Source organism: Electrophorus electricus, chromosome 2 (genome assembly GCF_041902795.1).
Source record: "Electrophorus electricus isolate QZ-2024a chromosome 2, ASM4190279v1, whole genome shotgun sequence".
Classification (NCBI taxonomy): domain Eukaryota; kingdom Metazoa; phylum Chordata; class Actinopteri; order Gymnotiformes; family Gymnotidae; genus Electrophorus; species Electrophorus electricus.
The window spans coordinates 33,160,438-33,183,294 of record NC_137498.1 but is presented as its reverse complement, the minus strand read 5'-3'; the positions used below and the strand labels follow the sequence as shown (position 1 = coordinate 33,183,294).

General features: G+C 39.2%; 3 protein-coding genes across 3 annotated transcripts; 1 reads left to right on the top strand and 2 right to left on the bottom strand.

The window, feature by feature from the left end:
- Positions 1 to 52: 52 nt before the first annotated feature.
- prpsap2 (phosphoribosyl pyrophosphate synthetase-associated protein 2) lies at positions 53 to 6,273 on the top strand. The gene is made up of 11 exons (XM_027022204.3): positions 53 to 321; positions 973 to 1,130; positions 1,454 to 1,506; positions 1,966 to 2,032; positions 2,369 to 2,541; positions 2,660 to 2,775; positions 3,019 to 3,074; positions 3,161 to 3,309; positions 3,443 to 3,513; positions 3,636 to 3,782; positions 4,244 to 6,273. Exons 2-11 carry the CDS (start codon positions 1,048 to 1,050, stop codon positions 4,400 to 4,402), a joined length of 1,074 nt encoding a protein of 357 aa, XP_026878005.1. The 5' UTR covers positions 53 to 321; positions 973 to 1,047; the 3' UTR covers positions 4,403 to 6,273.
- Positions 6,274 to 8,747: 2,474 nt separating this feature from the next.
- On the bottom strand, positions 8,748 to 12,437 carry fam83ga (family with sequence similarity 83 member Ga). Its single transcript, XM_081706179.1, is given in 6 exon segments — positions 8,748 to 9,190; positions 9,719 to 10,066; positions 10,069 to 10,358; positions 10,512 to 10,576; positions 11,845 to 12,012; positions 12,417 to 12,437. Coding segments are annotated over 6 exon segments (1,335 nt in total).
- Positions 12,438 to 13,418: 981 nt separating this feature from the next.
- grapa (GRB2 related adaptor protein a) lies at positions 13,419 to 19,217 on the bottom strand. Its single transcript, XM_027022234.3, has 5 exons — positions 18,776 to 19,217; positions 18,434 to 18,531; positions 18,050 to 18,169; positions 14,914 to 15,082; positions 13,419 to 14,511 (listed from the first exon to the last, which is right to left on the bottom strand). Exons 1-5 carry the CDS (start codon positions 18,851 to 18,853, stop codon positions 14,332 to 14,334), a joined length of 645 nt encoding a protein of 214 aa, XP_026878035.2. The 5' UTR covers positions 18,854 to 19,217; the 3' UTR covers positions 13,419 to 14,331.
- Between the last annotated feature and the right edge of the window lie 3,640 nt (positions 19,218 to 22,857).

The following is a 22,857-nucleotide window of genomic DNA, read 5'->3' as shown; positions in this document are numbered from 1 at the left end:
CTCTGCTTAGGATATTGCGTCACTTCCACGACTTTTATTGTGATTATGGTTGTTAATAATACAAATAATAATAGGAAAATAATGATGACAATGATAACAAAAAGAGGAAAAAGAGGAAGAAAAAGAATTGGATTAGACTGATGACATCAACAATCGTTCAAGACTTTGCCCTAGCATTTATATTTTGAAAAGTCGCGCAATTGGCAGCCATTTTTACAAGAACGATTGTATTGCTGTGGTTGTCACACTTTGGGTACTAGCTAGCAAGCGATACAAAATAAAGTAAATTAGGCTGGAAGAAAGAACAAAAGAATCAAACTGGTGAGAGAGTTTCATTTACCATCATTAACTTGGAAATATAATCACAGCTACGTTGTCATGAAGTTGATTGTTATTTGATATACATTTCTTAACGTTAGCAAAAGATTAAGCTAACCTAGCTAGCTAACAATTGCTCTCTGTATTTGCAATACTGAATTGTAACTTCGCTAGATAGCGAACTACATAGCAGCTCACTCCATAATGTCTAGTGGCAATGCATATGTCTACAGAAGTGAATCTATACAGAATCTATACATGTCATGTTGGTATAAAGTTAGTTAGGATTACTTGGGGATGTCTTTAGATTTGTATCACTTTTTTGAGCAGCAGCTAGAATTGTTAAGATAAGTGGGCAGGTTAGATATGTGTAACTTAACTAGCTAGCTAGCTAATGATTCTTGTCACGAAAAAATAAATCAAATTTGGACACTTCTGCTGAAAAGCCTTTGTTTACACGGACGTATTGAGGTATTCTGGCGACAGTAGATCCATTGAAAGGCACAGATATAATACAAATGTGTTGATTTACTAATGTTTTGTTCATGATGCCTGAATATGTCGCATTCGTCTTATTTTTCTTACATGGTTTGACCAGAGATACGCGCGTTGTTCGGTGTTAAACTAATAGTCTGCCTATGATACTGTTATTAGGAAGGGCTCAGCAGTGCCTGGGAGCCCAGGGAATCACTGCCTGAGTCCCTCGAGGTAGTCAAGAAACAACTGGACATGAACGCCACAAAAGGAGGCCTGGTCATTTTCACGGCCAACTCCAACCCCTCCAGCAGAGAGCTGGGAAAAAGGATCGCAGAGTACGTTGTTATTGCAGTAGCCCAATTCACATATTTAAGCTCACGTTTACTACACGTGACTTTTGTGTCAAATCTGTTGCCTTAAGTTGTTAGGTCTTGTACAGTGTGAAATGACTTTTAAGCAGAGTAAGTGGGAACAGTATGTTGCCAGTATATGGTGTATACATTTTGGAACTGATAAACAGAAAAAGGTATGTGCACTGCACATACACCATAATTTTGGAATTAATAATATGCTTCCTCTTGTAAATCACACTGCACTCACTGATTTCTATTGTTGACATTGTTTTATTCGTGCCACCTGTGCCTCTGTTTCTGCACAGACGCTTGGGTGTAGAGCTCGGCAAGGTGCAGGTCTATCAGGAAGCTAACAGAGGTGAGATGAAATGGAATTTTCCATGTAAAAAATTGGTAAGATAAGACAGAATACTTGTAGGGTGTGGATTGTGATCTGACATGGGGATGTTTGCAAGATGGAATTACTCTAATTCGGAAAGAGACAGATTAGCATGTGATTTTGGGTCAGTGATGAGTGTGGTTGGTGGCCTGTGCTTTGTTGGAGATTTAGCAGAGAGGCTGCTCATTACTAGTATTCCTGGAAAGCCCAGACAAAAAATTGGTGGCTGGACTAACATTCACTATTCAAACCTAACATTGTTTTGGATCATGGCTGCATGCGTTTGTGTGTAACTGGACTTTTATATACATCATCAGACTGTATTGGCCTCATCTATAGTTAGATCTTTGTTTTTTCCTGTTTGGAAGAGATTTCTATTAATTCCGTAGCATTATTGTTCTTGATCAGCTTAGTAATTGTAATTTTGTCTCTACACAGAAACACGGGTTCAGATCCAGGAGTCTGTGCGTGGTAAAGATGTCTTCATCATTCAGACTGTGTCCAAGTAAGGCACAAATCTATTAAAAAAACTTGAGCCTTCTTCATGGATACAGTGCCAAATGTCATTGTTCTCAATCACCCGCACAGCTTGAGGAATGGGAATTGACAGGCATTTTTTTTTTGCTGAAGTTTATAGATTTATTTTTACTACTGCCCCGCATAATGCAGATGACTAGTCTGCACTATTTATGCTTAATGTTTACCACCTTTTAATCTCTCCTACAATCATTTCTCTTTTCCATTAATATTTATTTATTTAAATGGTTTAGGTTAATAGTTTTGGGAAATCCCCATACATGAAAACAACTGAGCACCTTTTTTCCCTTCTTTTTCCATATAGAGACGTTAATACAACCATCATGGAACTACTTATTATGGTGTACGCATGTAGGACCTCCTGTGCCCAGAACATCATTGGAGTCATTCCCTACTTTCCTTACAGCAAACAGTGCAAGATGAGAAAGAGAGGCTCGATTGTCTCTAAGCTGCTGGCCTCCATGATGTGTAAAGCAGGTAAAGCTTCTACTGCTGTTCTGTTTCTGCACCATGCTGTGTCACTTTTTGCTTCCAAAAACATGGGAACACCAGTAAGGTCTGATTTCACACCTGATTTCTTTTTAACTTTGCCCAGGTCTGACACATCTCATCACTATGGATTTGCACCAGAAGGAAATCCAGGGTTTCTTCAACATTCCAGTGGACAACCTGCGAGCATCCCCATTTCTCCTCCAATACATTCAGGAGGAGGTAGGCTTTGTGCCATGAGTCCTAGCCATGTAGCACGGAGCATATGCTGTTTGGACACTGTTGTTCAGACTTGTAATTGCAAGATATAGAGTACATGTTAAACTAGCCATAAGCAAAAGGCACAGACTCTTTCCTAATTCTGTCTAAAGTCCTAACATATTCAAAGTATGGCTCTTAGTCTATGTGTTTGTCAAGCACACCCACCTATCAATTCTTCATGTCCCTCTTTCTTTAATCATGCAGATCCCTGACTACAGAAATGCTGTAATTGTAGCCAAGTCTCCATCATCAGCTAAAAGGTACATACCCATTGTGCATGTGCAGTCAGTATCAGTTGATTATGCATTAGTAAATGAACCATGAGCTCTGCTCTGTGCTTTTGCAGGGCCCAGTCTTTTGCTGAAAGACTTCGGCTGGGCATCGCTGTGATCCACGGTGAAGCCCAGGATGCAGAGTCAGATCTTGTGGATGGACGGCATTCCCCACCTACTGTGAAGAACGTTGCTGCCATCCATCCGAGCCTAGAGATACCCTGTGAGAACCTTGTTTATGTGCTGAATTCTTTTACTGTGGATCAAAATGTGACCTATATGGTTTCTCTCACTGGATGGCATTTACATTACTCCAAATCCTTTTTGTTGTTGTTGTTGTTATCCTCATCATACAGTGCTCATCCCAAAAGAGAAGCCTCCAATAACTGTGGTGGGAGATGTTGGTGGTCGAATTGCCATTATTGTGGTGAGGTTTACAGATGGTCTAAAGTCTAAAAGCATCTTGCTGAAAAGATTTTCTAAAATAATGGCATTTCTCAAGACCATTTACTGTGTGATTTTGGTTTGATCTGGGACTCTTCCTTGTAGGATGACATCATAGATGATGTGGATAGTTTTCTGGCAGCGGCTGAGACGCTGAAGGAGCGAGGTGCCTACAAAATCTTTGTCATGGCCACTCACGGAATTCTCTCCTCTGATGCACCTCGTCTCATAGAGGAGTCTGCTATCGATGAGGTCTGTCATTCAGTTTGAATCAGTTCTACTTGGTCATACCAGTACAGGGCTGTACAGCATAATGAAACACTGTAGGGTAATTCTTCAGTACAGTTAGTATGAGCAGATAAGAAAAGACAACAGACACAAAGATAGTAGGGGTATGTGATAGTTACAGAGTATGTGAAGAGGTAGGCTTAAAGTACAGACTAGGGTACCAATAAATGTGTAGATAAGGGCAACTGTGAAAAGCAGGAGTGTACACTACTTTAAGGTAGCCAGGTCAGGTGTGTTTAGTAGTGATATAATGGTATCACATGTTAAAGTGTGTAGAGCATGTAATGATCACTGACAATGTTACAGTGCTATGCTAAGACATACAAGCACATCTAAAAATACAAACTGGTAACGTTGCACGAAAAAATATCTTGCATGTTTTGTTTTTGTTTAAACAGGCCTTTTTTACCTTCTACCCTCTGTAGGTAGTTGTCACGAACACTATTCCACACGAGATCCAGAAACTGCAGTGTTCTAAGATCAAGACGGTCGATATCAGCATGATCCTGTCTGAGGCAATTCGTCGCATCCACAATGGAGAGTCCATGTCTTATTTGTTTCGCAACATAGGCATGGATGACTGACAGTCTGCTCAGCTGTTTCCCCATCACTGCCATCTGCATAATGTGCACAGAGATCATTATTTCTCTTGTGTGTACAATGTGGCCAAAATTCAAAAATGCATTTTTCGTCACTGATGAATCTTATTATTTTTTTGGCTCAATTTGTTGTTTGCTTACCACATCACCATGTGTGGTATGTGCTCAGAGGCCAAAGATCAGTCTTGTGCTCACTCTTTAATAGCGCTGAAATTATGGAAAAAGATCATCGTTCTGCTGATCTTGACTTGTCCGTTGCTCATTTGTAATGATTTTAAGGAAAGAAAAGACTGGATTTGATTGTTATTGGATTGGAATGCTGGATTGATACACCTTCGAACAGATGAGCTGAGGGAAGAGTGTAATCGATGGGAGAGGTTCTTGGCTCTGAGAGGCTGAAGTCCTTCGTGGCCAACAATAACAGACAACAATACCTTAGTCATGCTTTAGCTCTATGCCATAATACAGTATACCTGTGCCATTGTCTCAAGCCTTGTGTAAAGTGCCACTAGACAATAATGTAATTTGGTGAGTGCTAGACAGCACATATGTTAGACTGAATGAAAGTTAAATGAGTTTTTAAATGTAGCATTGTATTGCTGCTTAAGCTAGACTTAGAGGCACATAGTAATGTATGCAGCTAAATGTCTATCATGCTAAAGTGTTTGACTAGTCCTTTGACTTCTGGAAGCTGATGTTTTTGCCAGTAAGGGGACCACAGGAGCACTCTTGCTTCATAACCCAGCGGTCAACATTATGCTTTGTCTTGCTTAAGAATGTGAATTTTCTTTAATTTTCTGGTCAGTTGCAGAATTTTTGTTATGGTACTAATCCTCCAGAATTCTATTTATTCACCGCACTCTGTGATGAAGAATAAATCAAAAGGATGTCACAATCTGAGTGTATTGGTGTGTCTGCTGTAGGATTATCAGTTTACAGGCTATCAGGCTATATCAGGTCACTAGAGGGCACCCAATTCACAGCATTTGTTCATGCTAATGCACCTCAGCTGAAGAACTTCCATATGCAGTGTGTCACTGATGCTGTTTGGCAGCTCTGATGAGCTCCTGGTAGTCATCGTGTGTGTGGTGTGGCTGCAGGGCCAGCAGGGGGCATTATTAGTGTATGACTGCCTCTTCAGCACAGCACAGCATGCTTGTGCTTTGCAACAGGTCATGGGAAAGGATGATAGGACTTTGTGGAATATCCTTGCATTGTCTCCTGGCCCAGTTCAGTTTTTTATAGATGCTCAGCAGTGTTTGGAGTTTTTTTGTACAAATTGTTAACAGCGAGACCAACTAGATGCCTTTTATACTTTAAAACTGGAGCACCTGAATGCTTCTATAATTTCTCCTGGGAACACAAAAGATAATTTTTCTGCATCCACAGAAACATTTTTCTGGATCCACAATCCTATCAACTTATAAGTATCCAGAAAACAGACCCATATATTATAATGGTGGAAGACATTTCGTATTACTAAAAGACCATATACAGCATCACCTGATCTTTAACACGGTTTCATGAGGAACTGCTAAATCTATCTCGTATTTATTCCTCTTTCCTTTGCTAACGGCATGGAGAAATTAGATGATTTTTCATTTGCCTCACTAGAAATAAACTTAGCTGGCACTGATGTATCATATTTATTCAGTATCTCAGAAATAGCACTTCACGCTTGTTACAATGGAAGGTCCCATAACTGTCTTTGGACTTGCTTTTCTTTTTTTCAGCAGACCATTGTGTCTATTGTCATTGGTTTCTGAATGACTTTTTTTCTTGAACCTTTCTTTAAGCATATATATAGTAATTTCCTTTAACATGTGTTTAATTAAAGAACCACTGAAAATCCTTTACTAGAATGTCTTGATGTGGTGGTATGTATAAACAAATAGCAGTAAATATGCTGCCAAGGTCTAATTCTGTGCCCTTAATGTCAACAGCTGAGTTGAGCTGAATGTAATAGTTTGTCTTGCTCTTCTCTCTAATGGTTTGTCACAGCTCCTCTTGCTGCAGGAATTTGCCTGAGGCCGCTTTTATAACAAATTTGCTTGCTGTATATGCATAAAGATCATATAGGTCCTTATGGGAGTATATGTGAATTGATCATTGTTGCCCAAAAATGCCCCCCAAACACTGCAATATTTTGTGTTATGTTTTGAACAAGGAGTAATGTGTAGTTGGTACAAAGCCTCACTGTGTGTGGCTGTTTTTGTGGAGAAAATGCTGCTGAGACAGCGTCCACCCATAGCTCTAGACACCGTGCAGCCAAGTGTACCACTAAATGGCTAACCAAGTCATTACCATATGATATATCAATTGCTCTGTTACCCTCTTTAGGCTTTGTCATAAGTAAGAGCATGTATCTATGTACTGTTTGTAATTAGGTATATAGTCACAAAGCTCTGATATGTGAGCTTGTTCCCACACATTACAGTCCTTCATCACTGCAAAAAGTGAAAATGATTCAGCAGTTGGACTCCTTTTGCATCTTCAGCATATGTTTCATTCCTAGTTGTCCATGATCAAACCATGTAAACACATTACAATTTGTTAGGTGAATCTGCATGTGCAGTAATTTAATAAGGCTTCTGGTTGTTTACATTCAAGTCACAGCACAGAGTATTGCACTGTTTATTTCCAAGGCACTACACATTTCCATATAAATGGTTAATCATAGGGCCAATCATACAGCTCTTGCTGGGTGATGCAAATATAAGTCTAATTTGCAAGAGAAGGTGCTATGAAAACCTGTGCTGGGAAGCAGAGGAAGGTTCTGGGTTCAAGTGCACTGAGAGGAGAAGAATCACATTCATGTCACAAGCAGTTTCTCCACATTTTGGTCTGTGTTAGAGCCTTAGCCAGAAGAAAGATGGCCCCAACATTTCTAGCTTTGGGCATAACAAGCAGCATGTTTTCATATTTTGTATGGGTTTCATAGCAACTTTGTGGAGTAAATGCAAACCCATGACTGATAAAAAAAACAAAACAAACAAACCAACAAAAGTACTTAGAAGGACATTTTTAAAGCACCTGCCACATTCAAATTATTATTCTTGTTCTTTGCCCTTAATGCTCTGAGTTACCTTTTGATTGCTTTGAGAAGATCCTGTAGTTTTGTCCTTTAAGCTTCTTTTTGGAAATGCACCAGAAGAGGAAGGGGTATTCTCTGCTGTGAGTGTGCAGCATTGTCCAGACCTGGGTTGCCCTATTGTAAGGGTCTGGTTCTGTCCAGCTGAGCCCGAGGCTGTGTTTGGTGAGAGCTGCAATGGCCCGAGCGAGCCAGAGCATGTCCAAGATGAGCTTGGCTTGACCGAAACAGAGCTGTGTGACTAGGGGAAAGCTGATCTGCCCTGTTCCTCACTAGCTGCTTTCTATGTGTATATTTCAGGGCTCCAAGCGTGGAGGCAGCTGGCTTTGTAGAATGATTACTGGCTTGCAGTTTGTCAACAGATTTAAATGAATGACCCCTGGCTTCTTGTGGTATTGGAATAGGTTTAGGTGAGGCTTGGTATAGCTGTGAGAAATAGTACACCAAGTTTGAGTGAGACATTTCTGGTTTTAGTTGTGTACTGCTGTCACAATTTGTATCATGACTTACATTAATTTAGTTATTATTTTAAAAATAAGCTAATTTAGTAATTAGCTTGATTTAAAAAGGAATTCTTACCTTCCTTTTATCTTGCATTAAGTTGCGTTTTGCCTCAGACTGGTTATTATTCTCATGACAAGTACATTCCAGTAGTGGTTCATCCTTTCCGAACACATTTGAGGAGGATGTTTGCTTCTTTATTGAAGAACATGTGTCTGCACTGGCATTTATTCCAGCCAGTGTTTTCAGTGTTTTCACTAAACCAAGTGTTGGTGGGAGGTTTGGAATTCTCTTCATGCAGTCTTTTAGCACTGGTGTTGCTCTTGAAAAGCATGTGGATAGCAGTCCCTTCCTCCTGGCCTTTGGGATGCTTGACATCATTCACCAGAACTGCAGATTTATGGTCTGATATGTAATTGAATCCTGAGTGGAGTATGGGCTTTATCTGTACATTCACTGCTTCCGAAGACATTATGGGCTGAGCCTTGGAACTTTCCTGCACTGCTGTAACAGGTGCAGGTTCTTTATCCTGTAGCACTATATGTGTTCTGTTTTCTGGTATATGTGATTTATCACTATCACTTCCTTGGATTTGAAACAAACCATATTGTTTACTCCTGAATATGGTTCAGCTGCTAATTTGTGTAGAGGCAGTTTTTCAACCTTCACATCCCGGCATTTTGCCTTATTCTCAGATTCTACTCGTGTGTCAATCTTATCTTTCAGTGTGCTCCCAAGTCATTTGCTTTCTGATCCTAGTTGTGCACTAGCATCTGTTACTGGAATTTGCTGCTTGTCAGCTTTGTAAACCGGATCAGACAGTCCATCAGTTTTGTTTGCTAGAACTGCTGCTGCTCCCTCAAGCTCTAAGTGCTTGTGAATCATCATCACTCTCATCTCTTGGTATTCGCATTGCTCCTGTGATCCAAGGTGGTGCTGAGCATCCTCCATTTCTCTGAAGCTCTCATGTCTTGACTCCTGCTTACATGTGGTAGCTGTTATAGTCATGTCTTTGCAATGCTGGAGCTGCAGTGCTACAGAGGACATGCAACATGTGCCAGTGATATGAGAGTCATCTAGGCCCCAGTTCTTCTCTGAAAGCCCGCAGCTGAGCTGCATTCCTTTAGCCATGCCTTCAAATCCAGAATCAGTATGAGAGTCACTGCACTCAAAGTATTCCTCTGACATGGAGGAACAACTGGAGTCATGATTAGGAGTCTTGGCATGATACAAATCTCTACTATCTGTTTCATTCATGTCAGTTGGTTCTAGACCTTTAAATTTTGTCTCTGATTGTCTTTGACAGCTGTTTTACTGGTGATAGGCTCTGTAGCCTTGTTACAGGTTTGGCTGACTGAAGTAGCTTCAGAGTATGCAAACAAGGTATGAGTTACTTTGGGTGCTGGTGAAGATGGTTTACATGCAACACTAAAAGACAATGTTTCATAACATAATGGTGGATTCACTAATATTAGGGAATCTGTACACAATAGACAACTCAAGCTGGCTGCGACTTTTTCCCTAAAGCTCTGACTCAAAGCATGAATTTCTGCTCCCTGCTCAGCTAAGGAGTCCATGTGCTTTTCCATGTCATGTGCCTCATATCTTTGACATTGTTCTGAGCTTATCTACTCTTAGGAGTACGTGACAGAAGCTCAGACACTACTTTTTGGCTGCTAGGTGTAAGTTGCATTTGTTCAAAATTTTACCATATGTATTCTTTTCCACTGGTACAGTTTGAGGATGCTGTTCATTAACTAGTACAACAGCAGGAGAGAGGTACTCGAGTGCAGTTCTGGCACCAGCTCTTTCAGGCAGGCTCTCCTCTGGTATGTGGAAGGGGTCCTTGAATTGGATTGCCTTTGAGACCTCAAAGAACTCTGAATGCATGAGGTGGGCTTGTTGTGGTTTATTGTAGTGTTTTATATTTATGAAGCCAATGACATCACTTCGTGGATCAGGCATAGGCCAAATAGGTAGGTAGTCGATCATGTTGACCTTTTCCAGGTGTAGTAGTCCAGGATGAATTAGTGGAACCTCTGGCACGCTTTCATTTGTTTAAAGCTTTCAATCTTGGCTGTGTCCTTTTTAGAAGGTGTGTGGTTGCTGCAAACCAGAGCATATTTTGGGTTGATGAGCTTCAGGGCAACGGTGGCAGAAGGCAAGAGAACAGGTGCTGTCTGAAAGGCTGGTTCTGGCTTGGGCTCTGTGTCCAGATTAATCTTGTGTAGGTTTACAGCATTAGACATCACATACATGTCCTTGAACAATTTATCAAATGCATCCATGGCTTGACCTGAAAGCACAGTGATTATGTTTCTGTCTAGTTTGGAGGCAGTCCATGTGAAACTGAAATGAAAAAATCCTTTTGTATTAGACACGAGAAATAACTGAAAAAATATTTAAGTCCCAGTCATTCATATTTAGCAAAGGTGACCACCAAGTAAGATAAGTAAACAAAATATAAGTAAGTAAGATAAAAGAAATAAGTAAGAGATTTACATGTAGCCGAACATTTTATCAAAGGCAAAAGCAGATTTGATGTCTGCACTCTCATTCCGCTTGCTCTAATAAAACGTTTGATGAACAGATACACAGAAATACAGGAATAGTCTCACCTGTAGGACCCTGACACTGCTTTGTCTCCATCAACAAACATGAACTTTTGACTTTGGCTTCCACACACTTTCTTTGATGTGTGTGTGAAAAACTCTATTCCTCTGATACTGCGCACCCTCAATTTCTAGAATGAAAAAACAAACAAATATAAAACCAAAACAAAAATAAGCAGCACACTATAGACATAAACAATTACACTGTGTTTATAGGTACATTATTTCACAGGTGAAAGTAGCTTCCTTGAACAATGAAAGGAATGTTTCTGACACTCTTTGGACATATCATACATGCAGTACAAAGACACCCTGGAAAAAAAAGTTGTGTAACTAGTGTGAATATATTTAGAGCTCTGCATTGCTAAGAAGTCTACAATCTAGTGCATTGTTCCTGTACATATGTGTGTTTTTGCATGTTTACAATGAAAGTATACTTATCCAAAAAAAAAACCATTAAAAAATCTATAATCCTAATTGTTCACATTTGAAGTTTGTAATAAAACACTTAGATTTTATGCTAATGTCAGAAATAATTTTCTGTGTTTTTTTAATTTTAATTTTTTTTTTTTTACTGTGTAAGTGTCTGAACAGGTTCAACATGTTCTCATTCCTTCTGGTTTTGCAGAAAGGTGACTTTACGCCAACAGCATCACATGTCAGTATAGATGACCAGTGCCATATTATGAGTTCTGCATTATCTTAGGATATGACTGTGGTGTTTGAGGGGGGATATTTCCAGTAGCTTTTACCAATGGTGCCTTATATTATCATCTATTTCTTACAACAACTTGTTTTGAAGTATATATGTCTTATAGCAGCATTTGTCCTGTATGCACAATTGATGAGCACCATTTTCTATACAGCATATTGGCACCTTGCTCTCAAAGGTACAATATCTGTTCTTTTTGAAAATCCTAAAAGTGTTTTGGCATGCTTAACTGGAATTAACAGTGTCCTCTCTTGGTCTGAGGAACAAAGCCTTCAGCTCAGGCAGCAGTAGAAAATAAAGTAACACTTAGCCTGGCTTGGTTTTGCCTCAGGGTTGCCTGGATAGCCATTCAAATCATTTGTTTCATAATTTGTCTGAATAGTTTTTTGGCTTACTGTCTTATAATAATGAAGTGGTGGGTTAAGGTACCACCACCATTAAGGCAATTAAAGGATGGTTACCAGGGCAAATGTATGACTGCAGTATAAAATCTGGAAAAGATGTGACATGCCTTGAGGTGTCCTGTGTGCATTGCTGCTTTCTCACACATTTTCAGGAAGTGTGGGACTCCAGCAGACTCCAGCATGATGTATACAGCCACTTTATGCTTGAAGCTCACATCCAAGAGATCTTTAAAGATGTCAAGGTCTGTAAATAAGTCCATGACAATAGCAATGACCTGCCAAGGGAGATTTTTAAAAGTGTCATTGCATTTTGCTACTTAAATAAATTTTCTGTAATATCAGCATAAACATAACCAAATTGTTTTCTGTAAAAATGCTCTATGGCCCTTGTAGCACATACAGTAACTTGAAATAATCTACTGATGTCAAAACAAAAATCCCATATTTACATTTCTTACTTGAAAGAAACTTTATGTATTTAGCCTACAAAATAAGTATGAGTGTCTAGTGTATCCTCTGGGTATCCTGTCTGCTCCACCAATAATGAGAGCAACTAAGAGGACTTATTTGACTTAGGTTTACCAGTCACCAAACAAGCCTAATCGATGGGAAAGGAAAGTCCCTTTATGGCCCTTTATACCTCGAACATACATAGGCTATTGGTTTCGGATGATCTTACCTTTTGCGCTTGAACTATCATCTTTCTTATAATCTCTTTAATATGTGTCTGACCCTCCAAAGGCGGTTGTGCGTACACGTTGACACGGGTCACACGGGACACGGGATGTGGAAGTTGGCCACCCTATGTCCAGATCTGGGAGCGAGTAATCGGAACGTTCTGGCCAGTACCGGAGAGATAACTCCGCTGCGTCACTGTCCCCATTACAGGTGTACAGTTCCACGGATCTGTTCAACTGAACGAGTTCCAGTTCAGATAGAAATGGACGAATACTGTTAGTTTTTACGTACTCTTCAAACCTTTCTTGGCCATCATTTATAAGTGTTTCCAGCGCAAGCCTTTGGTCCTCACTGTAGAAGAAATCCGGCTTGGACTCATTGGTGCACAAATTGATGTAACTGTCATCCAAACACATAATCTGAGACAGAGCCATTATCAAAGAACCAGGGAAAAAATAATCTTGACAAATAAAATGTACATTCAAAAAGAAATAGTTTATGACTTGGTATTAATTAAAACCTGATAGCTGACCGGAGTTGACCACCTGTAAAAGCCTCACGCATATCCATAACTTCTTGCACTGAGTCGGCGCTATAGGCTTCCCTCGCTTATGGCGCGCTGGTATTTTCCCAAACCACAATGCTGACCAGTAGCCTTACCTGCGCACACGCCCAGTCACGCGATGCAGTAGACTTTATGACAAGACTACAGTATTTCTCCAACGTCGCTGCGTGATTTCATGAATAATGCGCAAAGCTCAAAGATATACTTGGCCCGATTCTAGTCTTCGTCAGATGTTGCTGTGTGCTGAGAAATTCGCCAAGCCAGCATTCCCGACGTTTCATTCCTTACCTTAGCTAGAGTAAGTTCATGCCAGTTTGAAAGTATTTCCTTTGGCCTCGCAGTAGAGTGAGGTGCGATTCTTATCTAGCTCCTCCGTCAGTATAGGACAAAGTTATACATGATCACGTAGAATTAAAGCAAAACAAATCAACAAATGACTCATCTTTAACACATTTATTTACATTTTTGCTACTAATAGTTGACACATGGAATTCAAATATGTGACAAGATATTTTAGATAACAAAATGAGAAAAAAGAAAAAAAAATCTAAAATAATAAAGTAGATATACATTAAGTACGATGTAAATAATGAAAATACACCCCGTTTTGAACAAATCGATTCAAGTGCACAAAGAATATGCCACAAATGTTACATTTGATAGCATGTGGGCCTGTGAGCAGCATCAGGCGTAGGTTTGGCGGTGTTGGAGGGACGTGGGAGCGAGTGAACTGGCTTAAAAAGCAGCATGGTTTGATTCAGTTTCATATAAGAAAATATGATTACTTGCATATCTTTATACATATACCTGCCACCAGCCTTTATTTAGTTGATGATGCCACTGATTACTGCATAAATGTTTTGTTTTTGGAGGACAGCAACAAACAGTCTTGGATCTTAGCTTGAAGATGCTATGCTTCTAGCATTTTTTAGATATAAAATAACTTGAAACATAATGTCAACCACTATATTTTCCTTCTTAAGTGGCATTCATGTAAACACTAAGATGGAAAAGACTAGCCATAGTAAGATGGTTGAATTTTTTATAAATGCACTGAACTTCAGAGAATTCAAAAAGGTGGATTCTGTTTTCTATTGCTCTCTTAGTAATGTTTCTTCCTTTTATCAAAGGGCATAAATAGTCCAAAAATCTTTTTGTGATGCCATCATTGCTTTTACAGTGTAGTGGCTAAATGAAAATGGTTACATTGTTTCTCATCGTTTTCTTCTTTGAAAGTTGCCAGCCATGACCTTTACCTTTCGCACCAGCTCGGACACTACATTAACTCTTCGGATATTGGTTTCTAGTCCGCATGTAAATTAGGTCCCCACAATTAAGGTGTCACGAGAAGTCAGTGGTAAATGGGCTTCACATACTCTCTGGGGAAGAAGCCCACACGGCCATGGCAATGGCCTTTCCAGTACTCTTGGTCTGAACAGTCAAGCAGGTCTATGATATCACCTTGCTGGAAGGCCAGCTGCGAGTTGTGCTGTGTGTTGTAGTCTTGCAGTGCTCGGACATGATGGGGCCTCTGATGGAAACAATCAAAGACACCAGTCTATGACTCAGTGATGACTGCTTTGCCCCTCAGCTCTGAGCACTACTATAACCTCACAGTCTGAAACACTTGCACAAGAACTTTCTCCAAGAATTTGAAAATGTACTTCACAATTTTGATGATGTACTGAATTCCTTTGCTGATATTTCATTATGTAGACCTAAATGCTAGTTCATGTTTGCATTTTAATTTACAGATAGGTGTTTCTTGCCTTTTTGCATGAATGCATATACATTAATCACTGCAATATGTATATAATACACCTCTTTGTGCAGTTAAACATTTTCATGCTGCTTAGACAGCCAGGCTTAATGTAGTCGAATATGCTCTATAAATATTTGACCTTAAAACATTTATATTAAATGTTCCACTTACTCGTGGTGAGTGTTCTGTTTCTCTGAGGAAGACAGTCCTTTCTTTAGCAATGCTATTACTCTTGTAGAATTCCACCAGCTGGTTGAGGGAGGAAAAAACTTCTTCCCAGATATAATAATTCCCCTCTCGCTCCTTCAGAACCTTGAAGTGTTGCACATGATCACCATAGCTGGTAAGAGAGGAAAAACTCTATTATTAAATTAGCAGTTTATTAAGATATATTATGTTATTAAAATTTCATTTCCCTGACCTTTCATTTCATTTGGGAAGCAAAGAAGTTGATGAGTTATTACAATACACAGTATGTTATGCAGTAGCACATCTACAACACTTAAATAGCTATTTACAATCAATTCCTACCTAAACAGTAATTAAAGCAGATCCCAACATATGTCTAGGCAATTACAGTTACTTAAATCGGAAATAGGTCAAAATAAAAAAGACTTATAAAGACTCAGAGGTATATCTTATGGTGGATTAAATATAGATATAGACTAGGCCAGTTAGAGACATAAAAAACTGGTCATCCAATGTTTTGGACCAAAATATGAGCATTAATACTCTTTTGTGTGTTTGAAAGGCAAAAGACCTTGTTACTGACTGAATGAACAAAAAGGCATTTTTGGACATATTCAGATAAGTTTATCTACAAACAGAGAACATAGTCAAACAAACAAAAAAAAAATTTGTGCAACAAAAAACAAAGAAATTGCAAACCTGTGCTAGACATAAAATGTATACCCAAATGTCATGCATCCTCTTGAGTAGGATTAAGCTGTAACAGTGATTTCATTTAAAAAGGAGAGAAAGTATAGTGTTCAAACAATATTATGGCATTATGTAATTGTATTTATTTAATAAACAGAGGACTACCACTGTCTTATTAATGTTCTCAATCTCAGTGTTCTAATTCTATTTCTGCAGTTGCAAAACTTATGTCACACTCTGATTCTATGGCAACATATATACTGTCACACTGAGAAAGATTCACAAGAAAAATAGGGGAAAATATAAATGGCAGTCTAGTAGAAAAAACAAACACAAATATTAGACAATATATGTCTTCTACCTAAATTATTTTTAGTCAGCTCTTTAAAAATAGGTGTAAAATGGAGATTGAGATTTCTGTCAAAGGCTGTAAGATTGGGCCAGTGATCTAGGAGAAAGAAAAAGTGGAAAGAATTTCACACTTAAATGTGAGAATCTGATTTGTAGTTAGACTGGTGGGAGTTTATTAAGCTGAGCTTAATAAACACTATTTAGTATATAGAGATACTGCAAATTAAACTGAATAAATAACCCTATTAACACTCTGTACCCATCAACTAATATTAGCTAATATTAACTAATATTGGAGTTCAAGAGATCCAGCCACCCCCAATCTCACATTCTCCCAAAAAAAAAACAAAAAAACCCCCCCACATCTGTAAGTGAAACTTGTACAGACGTTTTTCTTTGTCATGATTCTCAGTGTTCTTACAATTTGGGACATGCATTGCGTTGATGGCGTGCATATAACGGTGATCCAGAACTCAGTGAATGTATGCAAACTGATGTACAGGCACTGTGGAACCAAAGCAGATCTTTAAATGAGCACTGTAATGGGAAGACAAATTCTCCATAAGTTCCCAAACAAGTAGCTGTGGCTCATGGCCTGCTGAGGAATGTGAAGACATTTCCTGTATTACAAAACTTTTCTTAAAAGAGCATATGTGTGGAACTGTAATGTAGTTTCCTTTTTTTGTGATTCATCTTTCCAAGTACTTTACATTCTTTGCTGGTTGTTGACCAAAGCCCTGTAGAAGCTTGCTGTCTCCATATGTGTGCTGCTGGCAGTCAAAGTAGTATTGTAATAATTTGATTCCTGTTCTTCTTTTTATATTCTCTAGTCACTATTTGTTTAAGCACTATTTCACAGACTATTGATTTACATTCTTATTCGGTATTCTGCCTTTTATATCTGTCCATTTATGTAAGCACCAGTTTCACAAAGACAGATTCCTCATACCTGCAAAGGCCAATAAATTGGTTCTGTTTAAACTCTTTGGTGGAGAGGTTTGCATGCAGTGGTTAGACATGTGTCTTGGCAGTAAATACATGCCCTTGACCACATTTAGATAAAGTTTTTTTTTTATTATCTGAAGTGTGTTGGAAAAACTCACATGCAAATACACAAGCCCAGAAATACAGAGAATGATAAAGTAAGTCTACACCCTGTAATGGATGTCTATGATTTATGTTTTAATTTATGTTTTTTGTCATTTGGAGTTCAGTGGGACGTGTACATTTCTGTGCTTAAGGATTCTGGGATCTCTGGTATTGTACTTCCTGTGCTGGGGTTGCCACACTTGTACATTTTGTGAGCAGTGAGGCTGATGACGTCTATCAGCCCAGAAGCAGTGACCTGCTTTTTCATCTGGATCCTTATAAAGCAACCCTCCATAATCCACCAAAGGCCAGGCTTACCAGAACACATCAAGCTTCAACTGGTTTCCTCTTATTAACATTATTGCTTGGGCCTTTACCAAACAATAGTCCATGGTATGGGCTTTGAATCATGGTTATTATTATTATTATTATTATTATTATTATTATTATTATTATTATTATTATTATTATTACAACATCTATATTCCCAGGAGTGACACGCGTTTAGTCAAAGCATATGGTTTTCCCACATTTCATACCCTTCTCATCATCTGATAATCTTCTGATGGAGCTACTGATAAACTCTGAGAGCAGTGCGGCCCAGTTCTGGGATCTCCCATGTGTCTGCTGTTCGTGTCCAAAACCCAAATCAGCCAACCAGGACAATGAGGTAATGAGCAGCGACAGATAATAATATTTTGCCTACGCACTAGAGAACTTGCTGGTACAATGTCTTGAGGTACAACTTGAGGTACAATGTCTCTGCGTACAGAATAGCTATCTGATGTCTTACTTAGTGGAGCTTGTAAGTCCATATAAAATCACACCACCTTCACATGAAAACCCAGTGAAGCTAAAAGGTTTGTTTCATTTGCCTCTTATGTGCTATTTAATTTTCACCAGTCAGAACACACTCAAAAAAGTATAGAAACTTCAATGACTTCAATGTCAAGTAGGTGACAGGCCAAAGGAGCTGGGGCTGACGCACCTGACCGACATGGAGAACTCCCCAGGTGCACTTTCACTCTCCCGCACCAAGAATGCTCCACACTCAAGCTGCCGCAGCCTTCCCTCAGCAACGAGTCTGGAGATTCGTCCCGCAAACCATCTGTTAGCAGGATATCCAAGGAACATTGTAACACTGTGGCTGCCGCTTATAATAGACAAAGCCTGCTATCAAAAAAGAGCTATATCCTGCTGCAAGTGGCACATCTTTCCACCTTGCTTACAGTGTTATGTCCTCTGCTGTTCATGGCTACTACACAGACTGAATTATGTCTGAATATATTTCCCACAGTGTTGTTTAAATAATATAATTTCTGAAAAACAAATCCATAAACATCTGTTGAAGTTAGACCATATTGTTACTTACATGTGCGGTCTTACATTGATATAGTTCTTGGGCACATAGCCCCTCCTTCCAATTAACTCTGCTGTGTACCAGTTTGGATCATCTTCCATATTGGTGATCTGGCATGAAAGAAATAACCAGTAGGCTATGACCAAGCCATCGACCAAGCTCAGGTAACAGCACAGTTACCTTAATTTTAATAGAGATCAACACTGCACTGGAGTCCAGAATCCAACAGCAATCAACCAAATCAAATCCAGTGGTTTCAAGTTCAAAATCATGTATTTGAACTAAAATAAAGCTCATTAGTCACATTACATATTTCATCAAATTAGCTGAAAACTTTTTAAATGATTTTCTCACCTTGAGTATGTCACCCTTCTGGAAGCTGAGCTCATCGCTCTCTGTGGCACGAAAGTCGTAAAGAGCCACGGCCTCCATGCTGTGACCGCTGAACGAAAGTTGAAGCCGATGCCCAGCTTAGCAGCAGGCAAGAAGAACTGCACAGCTGCAGTAGACTGAAGGGGCTGCGTCAAGAACAGAAACTAAAGAGAGGAGAGCTGAGCATAGGCAAACATTGAGCAGCGACACGAAGCCTGACCGCTGGTCAGGGGAGGTAAAACTGGCCACTAGACACAATGTGAACACATGAGCTAGATTAAGCAGGTGAGACAGTGCTAGTGTGTAAGAGAAAGCTAAGGAGGTGAAGCAAGCGAGAGAGAGCGAGAGAGAGAGAGAGAGAGAGAGAGCGAGAGAGAGAGAGAGAGAGAGAGCGAGAGAGAGAGAGAGAGAGAGAGAGTGCGTAGGCAGGGAGGGGGTGGCAGTTCCTGCCTTTGCATTTCTTCACACAAGGAAACAGCAATATGAGAAACAGGAAAACTAGAAAAAAATAGGGGTGGGGGAAAATGAAGCCCACTAGAAAATTTTCCATCATTCTTTTTATATGTCTATATGCATGTACATATATATTTATTTGTGTGTATGTGTGTGTGTGTGTGTGTGTGTGTGTGTGTGAGTATATATGACACAAATACAGACACACAAAGTACTTAAAATTGGTTTGAAGGTCACAAAATTGAACAGTCTTCCATAAGGAGCACATCAGAGAGAATAAGAGAATAAAAGAATCCTCACAACCCTTGGGATATGTTCCTCTCCAAAGAGGCTCTGTCATACAGTCCCTCACATTCTTCATTCCAAGTAATGGTACTTATCCATGGCTGAAAGACAACAATTCAACAATCTATACAATCATGAGCTTCCTCTGATATTGTGTTCTAAACTCATATTTGTAGGTGTTATGGTTGGCACCAGGCCAAGGCCCCACCAGAGGGAGGCCTCGAGTCAACCACACCACTAGTCAGACTTAACACCCAACAGCTGGGCTAGACCTTATATAAGCCCAGTGAACAGTTATTCAGTGCTGGATCTTTGCCAAAGTTCTGAGCAAAGTGCCTAGCTGGTAACTTCAGCTATTGAGGTCTGTGAGTTCATGTGCTGTGAGGTTGCCTGTGTTTTCACACATCCCCTCCTCTCTCCAGTTTTCCCTCTTGAGTCTGTCTCCCTCCGGAGGCTTCTCTTAGCCATTCAAGTTCCTGCCTGTTTTCTGGTTTTGTTTGGGAAGTTTTAGTTTGAGTTTTCCCCAGTGCATCGGGGTTGCCATTTCTTCCCCTGGCATCCTTTGTTCTCCCTTTTTCAATGCTCGGTGTGGTGTTTAGTTTTTACATTTGTTTTACCTGACCCAAGCTCTAACTGTTTGGCACATGGGCCCACCATTGTTAGAGCGTGATTGCTCACCCAGTAGGCTGTTGGTATCTTCACCCAGCTGACCTGGGTTTACAACCACCTTACAGTAGGTGTCTATGATCCATGCAATATGCTACCATCATAATCAACCATGTTCCTGCATGATTATGAAATTCTCAGATAGACGATGGGCAGAGGATGGCTCTCTTTCGGTGCATTGGTGCAAATATTTAGACTATGAGGAAATTCAAAGGGAAGGAACTTGTGATGGTTAGCTTCAAATCACATTTTGTTCATTTTTTCTAAGTCAAGACTTGCTGAGTTTAAATCAACATAACATCACTAAAACACTGTCACAACAATAAGAACCAGTGTTCACGTTGCAAGAGATTGTTGCCGTATTTCTCATATTAAGAAGGTGAGAAACAGGTGCTGCTGATATCAGAGAAACCTTTAAGTGAGTTGGGGCCACCTTGTGATTGGAGCATAAAAAACATTCTCATGCTACATGCTTAAAGTACTTCTGATTCAGTGATAGTTTTTTAATATGAACCCAGATTTTAGTGCAATGATTTAATGTTATCTACATGCTTCTTTTCTCAACTTCCATCTGATTTAATGGAGCCCACTAATAGAGAATGAGATCCATGTCATGTGGAAAAGGATGTCACTTGAGCATTTTTGTACTTCTAGATGTCCGCATTGCTTCCTCTGCTTACTGCAGCACTCCTGATTGGCCCAATAATCACTTGCACATCAGTTCAGGACATCTAGCCATTGATGGTCGTGTTAAAACAAAACACCAGACATAACACTTGACTTCCTGCATGCAGAGTCAAGGAAACCACACACATATGAGTGTCTTGTCATAACTAGAAGGGCTTAAGCAGATGTACACCAACCACTCATTTTCTGAACAAAGGAAGACCAGATCTGACCAGTTTCTCACCAAAGCAAACATTATTGACTGCATATTGCACGGGCTCTAAAAACACATTTACATGGTATTTCAGATAAAGTAGTAGATATTTGTAGGTACATGTGTGCTGACTAAATCTATGAGAAAAAAAAAAGTTTTTCAGGAGCACAACATAATTTAGATCAGATTAAGACAGTCAGATTGTAAATGTATTATAAACTAGAGACTGGATTTCACCGCTCTATTATATTCTCAGATAAGAGATTATTCTTAGTTATTAAAATTCACACAAATGTATTTGATAATATCTACTGCAGAAATGCTGTTAAAAATGCTAAAATAAATTTAAGTTAATCTGAAGACCAGCTCTAACATAGCATAGTGAAACTTGTCATTTTAGTTCAAGAAAATAGGTTTCTTAGCTATCTGTGAAACATAAAGAATTTGTGTGGCAGGCTGAGAATGAACATTACTGTTAACATTAATACAGTCTTATATATGCAGGAATAATTTTTTACAATTAGAAGTATATACAGATTAATGCATAATTTTCTTGCCTGCATTATACTACAAGACGCGATCATTTCTTGTCTAGAACTTTGGGGAACATTATGTAGGGTTGGGGCAACCATGGGACCAGGAACCTTCTTATTCCCTTAAAAATAAAAGTGGTAAACAAAATTCAGTCATGTATCCATTCCCAAAACAAGCCCTTTAGAGCCACAACAAAGTACGGAAGAGAAGTGAGCAGCAGAGGGTGGAGTGTGAGGCAGACTCTAAGGGACTCAGGCTTAAGTGAGAGACATTTTCCTCTGAAACAGTTGGTGACAAAGGCAATAAGTGTTTATATGTGGTGAGTGTGTGCTGGGGGAAGTACACTCTGCATCCTGTTCATATGCGGAAGTGATAACTATGAGGTCATCCTTATACTGACATTGTGAAATCTCCTAATAAGCTACACATACACATAATCAACAAAGACAAGAAGATTTGGGAAAAAATACATTTACTTAATTAGGATTTTGCACACTATATGGACGTCCACAGAAGTTTGTCTCTGAAGTAGCACTGCCCTGTAAATTTTAGAATTCTACCTGTTTTACCATTATAACATTGTGAAAGGACTGATAATTGGCTGCTGAGTTGAGTCAGGTGTTAGACCATAGAGAACTTTAAAATCTGCAGGGCTGATACTCCAGCATCAGCTGTAAGAAACACTGATATGGGGAACCGTTATAGCTGTTTTTAGTGGTTTCAATAGTAGGCTGGCTTGTATTTTTTTTTTGGCATAAAACAGTTTTATTTTATGCCTTACAAGCTAAATGTATGAGACAGGCAACAAGTTTTCCCTGCTGTAAGACTTGTACTTGGTCTACATATGAGGCATAGTCTAAAACGAGATCAGGAACAAGTTCAGTTATGGAACAATAATAATAGTAATAAATACTATTGTTGTTGTTGTTATTTTAAAATATAGGTTGTCCAGTTCAAGGGACAACTTTGGATTTTTCATGTACTCTGAATTGTAGTTGACTTGAAGTGACTCTGTTATGAAATGACTTGTAAGATGCAGCCCTCTACTGGTGAATGTCTGTCATTAGTTTTTCAACATTACTCCTCCCTGCAGCATAGCTTCATTTCTGGAGGTTTGTGACCAGAATTAAGTCATTACTAAATAATACTGGAGTAAATCCCAGGTTTACCATTTGCTGTTACAACACATTGTGCAAGCAATTATGGATAAAAACATAATCATATTGGTCTAATGTAAAATTTCACT

Bases quoted from the DNA above. Each gene is read 5' to 3' on its own strand.
- prpsap2 (XM_027022204.3), top strand. From the start codon at position 1,048: ATGAACGCCACAAAAGGAGGCCTGGTCATTTTCACGGCCAACTCCAAC. The intron at 2,033-2,368 runs GTAAGGCACAAA...TTTTCCATATAG, and splicing joins ATCATTCAGACTGTGTCCAA to AGACGTTAATACAACCATCA. The intron at 3,310-3,442 runs GTGAGAACCTTG...CTCATCATACAG, and splicing joins TCCGAGCCTAGAGATACCCT to TGCTCATCCCAAAAGAGAAG.
- grapa (XM_027022234.3), bottom strand. From the start codon at position 18,853: ATGGAGGCCGTGGCTCTTTACGACTTTCGTGCCACAGAGAGCGATGAG. The intron at 18,532-18,775 runs GTGAGAAAATCA...CTTTCATGCCAG, and splicing joins AGAAGGGTGACATACTCAAG to ATCACCAATATGGAAGATGA. The intron at 14,512-14,913 runs GTAAGTGGAACA...TGTTTCCATCAG, and splicing joins AAACAGAACACTCACCACGA to AGGCCCCATCATGTCCGAGC.